The 12,732-nt window shown below is 45.5% G+C and overlaps 1 protein-coding gene across 1 annotated transcript in view; it reads left to right on the plus strand.

Annotated features, from left to right (window-relative positions):
- Window positions 1-12,732, plus strand: part of Dpysl5 (dihydropyrimidinase like 5) — an 81,391-nt gene that overhangs the window by 27,737 nt on the left and 40,922 nt on the right. Inside the window, exon 2 of the mRNA XM_042696717.1 lies at window positions 3,722-3,986. Coding sequence (XP_042552651.1) covers window positions 3,726-3,986 — 261 coding nt within the window. The 5' untranslated portion in view covers window positions 3,722-3,725. The remainder of the gene's footprint in view (window positions 1-3,721; window positions 3,987-12,732) is intronic.

Consider the following 12,732-nt stretch of genomic DNA (forward strand, 5'->3'; position numbering starts at 1 on the left):
TGGCAGAGTGCTTGCCTTGCATGCATGAGGCCCTGGGTTCCATTCCTCAGCACCACATAAGCAGAAAAAGCTGGAAGTGGTGCTGTGGCTCAAGTGGTGGAGCTCTAGCCTTGAGCTAAAGAGCTGAAGGGCAGTGTCCAGGCCTAGAGTTCAGGCTCCATGACAGACAAAGTAAATAAATAAATAATATATATATTGAAAATAAAAACATGGTATATATGTTCAATTGAGTTATATTCAGCTATGAAAAAGGAAATTATGTTACTTGCAGGAATATGAATGGAATTAAAGACCATCATGTAAAGCAAAATAAGCCAGATTTGGACAAATGTTGCATATTTTCTCTTATATGCCAAATCTAGATTTTATAAAAAGACATGAATATAGAAGGGGACTATTTTGAAAAGGAGGGGACCAGTGGGAGGGTAAACGAGACTCAGAAAGACCAGTATTGCATGTTTTATATGCCAGTTGAAGATTTTATAACAAGACCTGAACATAAAAGGAGACAGTTTTGGAAAAGGAAGGGGACCAGTGGAAGGGAAAAAGGGACGGGACAGAGGGTAATGGACATGAATGTGCTCAAAGTACCGTATATATGAAAATGTCCTAAGGAACCCATTGAAAAATGTCCAGAAAGAGGTGGCCCTGCTCAAAAAGGAATGCACTTCTTACCTGACCCATGTAACCATAACCCCTCTGAACATCACCTTTACAATAAAAATAAATTTCTTTGAAGTCCAAGAAATAGACTATTTCCAGATATGAGTTCAGCATGTAAATTTGGTGGTGAGGAGACATATTCAGTTCATCAGCACTCCAAAAGTAAACTGTCTGGCTTTTGATCTCTACTTACAAACTTGAAGACATTCCGTTAACTTGTTTAAGCCACAGCTTCCTCTTGGCAAAACTTCAGGCAGTCCTAGTGCCTGTCTGGGGGCATTAAAAGATTATATAAAAGAAGCTACATATTGGACTAGAGAAGAGCCCTCCCTGTATACAGCAACCATAGGTTGACATTATGCATAGAATCCTCTTGGCTCTGAAAACGATGTCCTTCTATGGTGACCTAGGGGTACAGTCCATCCTGGATTTCCATTTCTGAGAATGGAATTCATTCATGAGAATGGAATCCCCAGGCCAGGAATGTTCCAGAAGCCAGTGTCATCTTCAGGGTCAGGTTAGCCTTGAGGGATTCTAACAAGGACGGAAGGCCTGGTTGAGGGTTTGAGAGGAGGGAAATACGCACTAGAGCCAGTTGGCGGGAGCAGCCCCATCATCTGAAGGTCACACTGGATTCCTTTGGCTTCTTTTTAGCTCTAAGGAAAAAAGATTTTGCATAAACGATTAGGTAACAAAAGGCAGCACAAGTTTATTGTCTACCATTTTGAAATTGCAGCAATCTATGAAAAACATAGGATCACCCGTGCCTATTCTGCTCAGAGTGCTATCTGCTAACCTTGTTTTGTAGCCAAAGGAACCAGTGTCGAAAGCTGGTCCTTCCCCTTGGAATGTGAGACCCTTAACAGGTTCCCTTTACCTGCTATTTTCAAAAGTTGTGTTCAAATGGGATCATCACATCCTTCTGCTTTGCAGGGTTGCTACGTGGATGAAATGTATGCAAGGTGCCCAAGATCTGGTATTAATTTACTGAGAGCCATTACTCTTATTTCTACTAAAGGCAGTGCCTTTGGCTTTTGATTGCAGCAGCAAAGCTCAGACCAGAATCTCCTATTTATTCCTATATCACTCTCCAGGTTCTCCATCCACAGTGTTTGGTGAATGCTGCAAACCAATGTTGTCATTTGCAACATAGATGTAAAAGTCTTTGCAGCAGTGTTCTATTGCCTGTTTTTCCTCTTACATTAAAGTGGCTTGAAAAGATGAGGATTATACGTTCATGCAGAGGATTAGGTGTTCATATGTGTTCAGCAACCCCCAAGGCCACCATTCCCCTCTTGCCACACAAACTTGGACCTCTCCTTTACCAGTCATACCTGGACTTTTCTTGGAGAATGTGTTGGTGGGGAGGGGGAGGGGCAGGGAGAGGAAAGAGGGTGGGGGAGTGAGAGAGAATGCAAATATTAATGAATTTGGCCAGAGTAGCTATTTATGTCACCTAAAAACTAAATCCAGTTCCAGGTTATTGCTTAGGAAATTAAGACTCCAGTTTTCAGAGAGTGGAAAACTGGAATGTGTCCAGCCTCAGACACAGCTTGTGGCTATAGCTAAGACTCCCTGTTTCCATCTTCCCTAGTCTCTCTATGCTAGTGCCTTCCATGCTAGGGAAGAAGTGTCTTCTCCTTTGAGGTCAGAGGGATGCCTTGCAGGGAGCAAGCAGATGTCCACAGAGCCCAGTTGTCACTCCAGCCACCTGTCTTGTTTGCCAGCACTCCCTGAGTTGCAGTCCCCAAGGATCTGCCTTTCCTAACAGCAACACCAGCACCTGGTACTTAGACTCAGAGGACACTGAAAGGTCTCTTAGTGTTAAGATTCCATGCATGCCACCCTGACAGGCTTGGCAACAAAATCCTCAAACCCACTATTCAAACCAAATCCATCTAGAAGAGCAAGCCAAACTCTGGACAACTGACTTATCTGCTTTCAAGAGCTATGCCTTCCATGGATCCAGAGGCCTGTCCTTGAGACATGTCCTTGCAAGCACTTGCCTGATAGCAGGTGAAATGAAATGATGAGGACAAGAGAAAACATGCTGCTTCCTCCACTCTCTTCATAGTAATTTCTTAGAGAAGTCAAGTATTCTCCTGGACATAGACTTGCCAGATATCCCAGAAACAAATAAGATATTAGTCTACTACTCAGACCTGAGACCAGTTTGGTTGTGTCAGAGTTTGGGAAGTCAGTGAGGTTAGCCACTTGTTTACTTGCCAGTTTTGAGAATCCTGCATCTGAGGCCAGAGAGAAGGAGCCAGGACAGAGATGACTGGTGGGATTCTGTTTTGAGGGGCTCAAGCTATGGATGGGAACAAAACCAGTGATGTGAAGCATTTGATCCTGCAAAGACACTTGGTAGAGGCAGGAACAGCTTCTTAGAAGGGGTAAAGGGCCAGTTGAATTGGATCCCAAAAAATGAAGTTTGCTCTAGATGAAGGCAGACCTCATTTGACCCCCAAATCTCTGGAGATGGGGGCTTTTAAACAGCTCTTTAGTGCTCTTGCAGCCCACAAACAGGGAAGCAAGCCTCTATGGGAGGGTCCTCTGTGTTGGCCTTGCCTCCTAGAGGCCCAAATAAACGGCATCCCATGTGAAGAATGTTCCCAGATAGACAGCTGTGAGGTCTGGAGCCTCTGGTATCTCTGGGACACCATCGGGCACAGGAGAGACACTGATCCTAGAAGACATGTTGTTTGACTCAACTACTTGGTAGCCACACATTCTTTCACAATTTCAGCATTCTTATCTGTAAAAGCAACTCTTAGTTATTTTTGGAATAAAACGAGGTCATAAATATGAAAATTCTTTATAAACTCCCAGCACTTTGGGAAGGTAAAAGGTGATGTTTCTGTGGGTCCAACTTCCCCTACTCTTGGCCACACTGTGATGTTATGGGGAGGCCGGTGACCCTAGCTGGCTCTAGAGCTAATTTTCTCCAACGATGAAGCAACAGGGACTTCCTGTCCCTGCTCACTCCGAGCAAGGAGCCTTATGGGCAGTGACAGAGACTTTGACCTTGAACTGATTCCCTTCTCTCCCTCTGTAGGAACATGCTTGCCAATTCAGCCAGCGTGCGAATTCTCATCAAAGGAGGGAAAGTGGTGAACGATGACTGCACCCATGAGGCTGATGTCTACATCGAGAATGGCATCATCCAGCAGGTGGGCCGTGAGCTCATGATCCCCGGCGGGGCCAAGGTGATCGATGCCACTGGGAAACTGGTGATCCCTGGCGGAATCGATACCAGCACCCACTTCCACCAGACCTTCATGAACGCCACATGTGTAGACGACTTCTACCATGGGACCAAGGTAAAGCTCTTGTTTACTGGAGGTGTGGCTTCCTCCTTGCTTCTTTATTCTGCCCCGGGTGAGACCTGGGTGAATAGGTGTTTTTGCTGTATTGCTACCACGAGTGTGGCTAGAGGCCACTGAGACAACTCAGAGAAAGATTTCTGCCCAAGTAGAGATGGCACCAAAAGGAGGCATTTAGGCCTGTTTGATGGCACCACTTAGCCATATATCCGTGTTTTTCTGTGTTACGTAATATTGACTAGAGAGTGGTGTTTATTATTATGGAATAGCTTGTTTTTGTAGGAGGAAGGATTGGTTTGGTGGACTCATTTATACATAAGATAAATTTGGTTCCCAAAGTCTGTGAGATTATAAAGTCACCTATTTAGCTGGTTTTAATAGTAAAAATTTTAAGAGAGACATACCTAGCTTCTATGATCTCTCCTATCTTATTCATTTATTTATTGTGTATGTACGTGTGTGTGTGTGTGTGTGTGTGTGTGTGTGTGTGTGTGTGTGTGTGTGTGTGTGTGTGTGTGTGTGTGTACATGTACTAGTCCTAGGGCTCAAACTCAGGGTTCTGTCCCTGAATTTTTTGCTTAAGGCTAGCCCTCTACCACTTGAGCTCTGTTTCCCATCCTTTTGGTGATTAATTGGAGATAAGACTCTCAGAGACCTCCTACCCTGACTGGCTTTGAACTATGATACTCATCTCAGCCTCCTGAATAGCTAGGATAACATATATGAGCTACCAGCATGAGGCTTGTCTATTATTTTTAAAAATAACTTGGGATGAACTAGTGGGTTTTCTATTAAGTGCAAGTTACCTTGTTTCCTCTTTTTTTTCTTTTCAGTACTAGAGTTCTAACTCAGAGCCTTACATTTGTTCAGCTGTACTCTACCATTTTGAACTGTGACTCTAGCCCTGCTTTGTTCTAGTTATTTTGGAGATGGAGTCTCATGGACTTTTTTTCTGCCAGGGTTGGCCTCAAAGCATGATCCTCTGGATCTCAAGCCCCTGAGCATAAGCCAACCAGCACTCAGCTTTCAGTGAGAGTTATCACGGACAATATTTAACACTTATAGAGCCAGGTCTGAGCTACTATAGGTCCCTGAATACAAAATACAGAGGTTCAAACCTGTGAAACACACAAATCAGGAGGAAATTACTGTGTGCAAAGAGCTGCAAAAGGTTCTTTTGCTCTTTATCTGTGTTCTAGAAACCTGTCATTGCTAGCCTTTCCTTGACTTTACCGAGGCCAAGATCTGGACATAATCCTTTGTTTTCTCAGACCCTGCACTCACCTAGAGAGAGCAGCTGCCCCATAAAGTCTTTGTTGAGTGAAGGAATAAGTGTCACTACTGTTTGTGGGGCTCTATACTCAGTGGATGTCAGAAGGGGTGCTTTACAATAGAGTTGAATCAGAAAAGGAGACAAGTCCCCACCCTGGCAGCAGCCCCTTGTAGTGCCTGATTTATGAAGGACTCTCCTCTGATTGAAAAGGATTCACAGGGCTGTGAAGGTGGCTCAGTGGTAGAGTGCTTGCCTTGCATGCATGAGGCCCTGGGTTCGATTCCTTAGCACCACATAAGCAAAAAAGAAAAAAGCTGGAAGTGGCACTGTGGCTCAAGTGGTAAAGCTTTAGCCTTGAGCTGAAGAGCTGAGGGACAGCGCCCAGGCCCAGAGTTCAGGCACCACGACCAACACCCCCCCCCAAAAAAAAGAAAAGGATTCACAGGTCCTAGTCCTATGGCTGCAATCCAACTTCTGCTTAGCCCCTCAGACTCAAATCCTCCATGAAATCCCTTCTCCATTCTCTCTGGCATTTTCAGGGAACTTCTCCTGTGCACAGACCTCTCCCCCAGAGATTCATTTTTTGGGGACTCAGGTGTTTCTGCTGTTAAGTAATGATGGATGAGGACTCCTAAACCCACCTTAAGGAGCCTGGCTGGGGTTGCAGGAGAGGAGGTTGGCCTTGGGGACACAGTCCTATGAGCCTATCCACTGAAGCAGGTGGCCTGCAGATCTCCCTGAGGTGTTGACACATCCACTCCTAATCCACAGGCTGCAAAGTAGACCCTTGGAAGACTGCACTGGTAGGGCTCACAATAGCCAAGACCAGATGTACGGATGCTCCCTGGCCTGTGTGTGGGATCATACCTGCCCACTCTGAGCCCAAGAAAGAAAATGTAGTCAGACACTCCCAGATTGGACTCTGAGAGCTCCCCTGAACCCTGCAGCTTATGCTTTGCTAATGAAATGGGAAATCCCATCCTTACAAACTTCTGTCCTCTTGCAAGTTAACCCTGATGGCATCAAGACCTTCCTGAAGCAGCTAAGTATAGCCAGATCACCATTCCATACACTGAACTAACCCAGTGGTTATTGTCACTAGCAGACAAAGATATACAAATAATAATAAGTACAAATAATAAGTAATAATATGCAGTACACAAATAATAAGCATACTGAATTGTTACAACTGAATGTAGCTTGAATGCTCCCTGTCAATTAACCAAAAATTATTATCACCAACAAACCCCTCCCAGATACTGCTTCCCACCAAGAGTACCCATCATTCTGACCTACAGTATTATAAAATTTGCTGAGTGTAATGGCTCAAGCCTAGCTCCTTGAGAGGTAGAGATTGGGGGATCGTGGTTCAAGGTGCTCACCTATCATCCCAAAGACAAAGGGAAGCACAAACAGGATCACAGTCCAGGCTAGCCCAGACATAAAGCAAAACCCTATCTTGAGAACCAACATAGAAAGGAACTAGCAGAGTGGCTCATGGTATGCACCTGGAACAGGCACAGGGCCCTGAGTTCAAACTCCTGTCCTGCCTGTCCCCCTCAAAAAAATTAAGATTTTTTTTTTGGGTTCGGTTGTGGGGCCTGAACTCTGGGCCTGGGCGCTGTCCCTCGGCTCTTCAGCTCAAGGCTAGCACTCTACCACTTGAGCCACAGCGCCATTTCTGGCTTTTTTCTTTTTGCTTATGTGGTGCTGAGGAATCGAACCCAGGGCCTCATGCATGCAAGGCAAGCGCTCTACCACTGAGCCACCTTCCCAGCCCCAAAATTAACATTTTTTATGTAGTAGGTTGATATATACTTCACATATACATTTTACCTATTTAAAATGTGAGTCAGTAGTTTTTAGAATCTTTATCATAGATTTTGTGTGTGAGTGTGGTCGTATTGGCACAGTATTAAATAGTATTAAACACAGTATTAAACTCAGAGCCTGAGCTCTGTGCCTTACATTCTACCACTTAAACCACAGTTCCACCTCTGGCTTTTTTGGTGGTTAATTGGAGATAAGCGTCTCATGGACTTTCTTGTCTAAGCTAACTTCTAACTTTGATCCTCATATCTTAGCCTCCTGAGTTGCTAGAATTACAAGCATGAACCTCTGGTTCCTGGCCATGGATTGGTTTTGATTATTTATGTAATTGAAACCAAGCAGTACATTCCCTTAGGTTGAAGTATTTGTCCATATTGTTTTGTTTTTTGTTTTCTGGGTTTATTTTTTTTTTTTTGGGGGGGGGGAGTCAGTTGTGGGGCCTGAGCTCTGGGCCTAGGCACTGTCCCTCAGCTCTTCAGCTCAAGGCTAGTGCTCTACCACTTGAGCCACAGTGCCAATTCCAGCTTTTTCTGTTTATGTGGTGCTGAGGAATTGAACCCAGGGCCTCATACATGCAAAGCAAGCACTCTACCACTGAGCCACCTTCCCAGCTGTCCATATTGTTGTGTAAATACCAGTGGGCACTTGGGCCTTGCCAGTTTGGGGTTCACATACACTATTGCTATGAAACTTTTTTTTTTTTTTGGTCAGTTGTGGGGCTTGAACTCTGGGCCTGGGCGCTGTCCCTCAGCTCTTCAGATCAAGGCGAGCACTCTACCGCTTGAGCCACAGCGCCACTTCTGGTTTCCTAGTGGTTTTACTGGAGATAAGTTTCACAGACTTTCCTACCGGAGCTGGCTTTGAACCATGATCCTCAGATCTCGGTCTCCTGAGTAGCTAGGATCACAGGCGTGAGCCACTGGCGCCCGGCTCTATGAATTTTTTTGTACATGTCTTGGCAAACATGCATGTATGCATTTAAAAAACGTTTGTATTGTTATTATAAAGGTGATGTACAGAGGGATTACAGTTACATAAGTCAGGTAATGAGTACATTTCTTTATGGACAATGTTACCCCTTCCCTTGCTATCTCCCAGTTTTCTCCTACTATCCCCACCCACAAGCTGTATAGTTCATTTTGAGTACCATTGCTGCATTTGTTCACCCTTTGTTCCTCCATCTCTGTGCCCCCCCGCCCTCCCAAAGACAAAGAAATGAACAAACAAGACAAAAAGAAAAAACAATGAAGGAATAAATCTTGTTTCCATTCCTGGAGTTCATTTCAGTAAATATTATTTTATGTGATCAGAGGCACATAGGCATTGTGCATTGTGCCTTTGTGTTCCTTCCCTAAGAATATACTTCGTTGGTCTCACTGTGTGTGAATGCCCAGAGTCCTATATAATTTATCATGTTGCATACACATTTTGTGTGCATGCAATTGCTGGGTTATTATATAGTCCAAGTGTGTTGAGGTTTAGTGGATTCTGCCAAATAGTTTTCCAAGCTAGTTGTGACAATTTATACTCCCAGCAAAAGCATAAGAGAGCCCACAGTGTTTAATATCACTGTGATTCTAATAATCGCACTATTCTGTCCTGAGGTTCCTTTTCTATGCTCAGGCCTTGTACCAAAAATTATAGTTTGCTGGTTGCTGTCCTTGCTTGTGGGACGTGTTTAGTCCAGGGCCACATCTCACTGTTATGGCGCTATTTACCAGCCTCACAGAGGGCAGGCTGGCCTTTTCTGTCTTCCATTCCACATTGTCTTCTGCAGGGGCCTCATTAGCTAGGACTGACAGGTTTTCCCCTCAGAGCTTTCAGGTTTTCAGAGCAAATGAAGCACTCTGCACACAAATCCTTGTGAAAGGTGGTGGGTAACTCTTGATATTTTCTAGGCTTCTCATCCACAGGAGCAGCCGCCTCCAGAAAACATCCAAAGGCCTTCATGGGATTAAAGACCCAGATCTCTCAGTTTCTGTAGGTTTGAGTTGCCTCAGGCACCCCCATCCCATGTCAGGAACTAGTTGTGAGGAATTTAGATCACAGTCTAAACAGCCATCCTGGTTGTTAGTGTCACCTAAAGAGACTCTTTGTTATCTCCATCCTCTGAGCAAGTGTTTCTTGTCCTCCTACCCAGCCCTTTTACTCTTCTCTCAGTAGACCCAATACAGTTTTGCTCAGGCCTCCACCCCAACAAGGAACTTCCCGTTGTTCCTCCCTCAATTCCTGCATTTCTTTTCCACCTTACTGTTCCTACATTAAATACTTTGGCTCCCGACTTTGGACTTCCACTAGTTACTCCCCAGGTATAAAATCTCAGGAGAGAAAATGCCCCCATGTTGAGGTGCTGGCTGATGGGATGTGTGGGTTTAATTAGTCTCAGCACCTTAGCACTTGTGGAGGGGCTCTGCATCCTGAGAGACTGTGACCGGCTTGCTTAGCTCATGCCAAAAAGGCTGATTCATGTTAAGCAGCTGGGTTTATAATAGAACAATAATCCGGAGGAAAAGCTCACTAAGTGATTAGCCAGGAGAGAAGGAGGGATCAAGTTGCATCTCTTTGTGCTTGTCAGGCAGATCCAGCAGGTCTTGAACCCTGCATGCCATCTCAGCTTTTGCTGCTTGTTGATTTGGAAAAAAAATATAACAGTTGAAAGCCTGTCTTTGCTGGGACCATGTAGGTCTCCTTTGTGTTAGGTCTGAAGGGATGTCTCTTGAGCACTTTAGTGTCAGGCTCTGCCTGGTGCCCCTGTCACAGCCTGGTCACTTGATTCAGCCAGATCCACTTGATCATCCTACCCCAGCACCACTTCCCCCATACCCTGCAGCCTGCCTGCCAGAAGCAGGACTACTTATTTGCTAATAACACAGACCTCATTCTAGAAGACCGCCCTTCTCTGCGGCGTACAAAAGGGAGGAGGGAGAATGAGATCTAGGGACCCAATTGCGTTGGCAAATACGTGAGATTTCAGTCCAGTTGTGGGGCCTTGTGCCAGGACTCAGCTAACTGTACATAGAACTTGCATTTGTTATAACATGACTGCCATTAACTAAAGGGCTCTCATTGCCGAATGAAAAATAGCAGAATCACTTTATTTTAAATGATAGGTGCCAACTAGGTGCTGGTGGCTCACGCCTATAAATCTAGCTACTCAGGAGTCTGAGATCTGAGGGTCGCAGTTCAAAACCAACCCAGGCAGGAAAAGCCATGAGATTTATCTCCAATTAACTACAGAAAAAGCTGGAAGTAGAGCTGTGGCTCAAGTGGTAGAGTGTTATTCTTGAGCAAGAAGCTCAGGGACAGCACCCAGGCCTGGAGTTCAAGCCCCAGAACACACACACACACACACACACACACACACACACACACACACACGTATAGGTGCCAGACACACACACACACACACACACACACACACACACACACACACACGTATAGGTGCCAGACACACACACACACACACACACACACACACACACACGTATAGGTGCCAGACCTTTTCTATTGACAGAAGGGACACAAATGTATAAATGAAAAAAAAAAAAAATCTCCCAATGTGTCTTTGCTGTCTCCCTTCCCTTCAAAAATATTTTAAGAACTGCAGTCTAGGCCAATGGTTTTCAACCCTTGGAAGCAAATTACATTAGAACCATTTGGGGAATTTCTAACAGATGCCAGTGTCAGGCCCTAGCCAGACCAATTAAATCCGTGTCTCTAGGCAGCCTCCTCCCCAATCAGTGTTTCTTAAAGCATTTCTGGTGATTCTAACCACAAGTGGGAAGATTGTTCGGGCACTTTCTTGCCTTTTTGGAGTGGCCCAGGGCCCTGGTTGTGCACTGGTACCCATCTGACTGTTGCCTATTTGCCTGGGCTGACATCTGAATCCTCTTTGACAGTGTGGGCCTGCTTCCCCTTACCCTTGCCAGTCGTACTTGCTTCTTTCTTTTAATTTACACTCCAGGCCCCCAACCCCAGCCTGGGCCTCCAGACCCTGTGCTTGCTAAGCATTCCTGACACAATACCCATGGAAGTGATGATGGAGAGAGAAGTTGGCAGTGGTGGAGCTGTCATCAGAGGACTGGCTGGGGCTTACCTATTTCTTGGAGACCCAGTCACAGAGATAGCCCCCCAGGAACTCAAAATCAGCACAGAGGATCTTATAGTCAGCCTGCAAGAAGCTAAATCCTAACCAGAAGAATGTTGTTCAGCATGGGATCAGCCTAGGGGACACTCAGTGGCATAGACTAGGATGGCCTGTCACATCCAATCCCCGATTGAGGGCCATGATCCCCCCCTTTTCCTTTCTAGGGGATCTTATCTGGAAGGGTCCATGCCAGGCTAACATATGAACTCCCTGTGGTGCCCAGTCCTACCAAGGATTCTATTTTCCCACTAGGCACAGTGTATTTGCCTCTAAAATGGGCTGTCTTTGGATTAAATCTTTAAGCGTTGCTCACTTTCTCCCCACCCCCTCTCTCTTTGGTCAGTCGTGAGGCCTGAACTCTGGGCCTGGGCGCAGTCCCTCAGCTCTTCAGCTCAAGACTAGCTCTCGGGGGCTGGGAAGGTGGCTCAGTGGTAGAGCGCTTGCCTTGCATGCCTGAGGCCCTGGGGTTCGATTCCTCAGCACCACATAAGTAAAAAGAAAAAAGCCGGAAGTGGCGCTGTGGCTTAAGTGGTAGAGTGCTAGTCTGGAGCTGAAGAGCTGAAGGACAGTGCCCAGGCCCAGAGTTCAGGCCCCACGACCGGACCCCCCCCCCCAAAAAAAAAAAAAAAAAAAGAGAGAGAGACTAGCTCTCACTTGACCCACTTCCGGGTTTTTTGTTTTATTTTTTTTGCTTATGTGGTGCTAAGGAATGGAATGCAGGGCCTCATGCATACAAGGCAAGCGCTCTACCACTGACTCATCTTCCCAGCCTCTCTTTCTTCTCTTGACTCCAGTTTCTGTCTACTTCTGTTAATTCTGGCCTACAAAAGTCTAGACTCATGTAGTCCTGCTTGTTAGTTGACATACCTAAGTCTAGGAAGTTCTTCATTCCTGCTAAAAGCTGGAAGGAACTTTTGAAATCACAGAATCCCACCCTCCCATTGCTAGGAGACCCAGAGAAGATGAACGAGTTGTCCCCAGTCCTGGAGCCAACTGGAGCAGAATGCACAGAATGCAGCTTTCTTAGGCTGACGTCTTCTTTACCAGCCCCTTCAGGGTCTCCTTAAACACTAGGACTGAATAGTTATCCCTTCAGACAGCGTGTGACCTCATAGCTGCATGCAAATACTTGGCACTCTGTGGCTGTCAGCTTGCTGGATGAAGGCTTTATGTACTGACACACATCAAAGCAGAAGTACATCCAAGATGACAGCTTCTTGATGAAGCACTGGTCCCCCCATAGGGTTAACAAAGATGTTAGTGCCTTGGGGCTAAACAGTTCATACTATTATAAACGATGCTTATAAGGGTTAATGAGGTGGAGCATGACAAGTACTTCTCACAGAGGTTAGTACAAAATACACAGATGATAAATGTTAACCCCCTAGTTGGGTCAGCCTACTTCCACTCCAGCCCATCTGCCTTCCTGAGAAAGGATCCACCTACTTGGTGTTTCACAATGAGATTACTCCATTGTCCTCTATTACCTATGT

This window comes from Dipodomys spectabilis, unplaced genomic scaffold, assembly GCF_019054845.1.
Source record: "Dipodomys spectabilis isolate Male_0828 unplaced genomic scaffold, ASM1905484v1 ptg000210l, whole genome shotgun sequence".
Lineage (NCBI taxonomy): Eukaryota > Metazoa > Chordata > Mammalia > Rodentia > Heteromyidae > Dipodomys > Dipodomys spectabilis.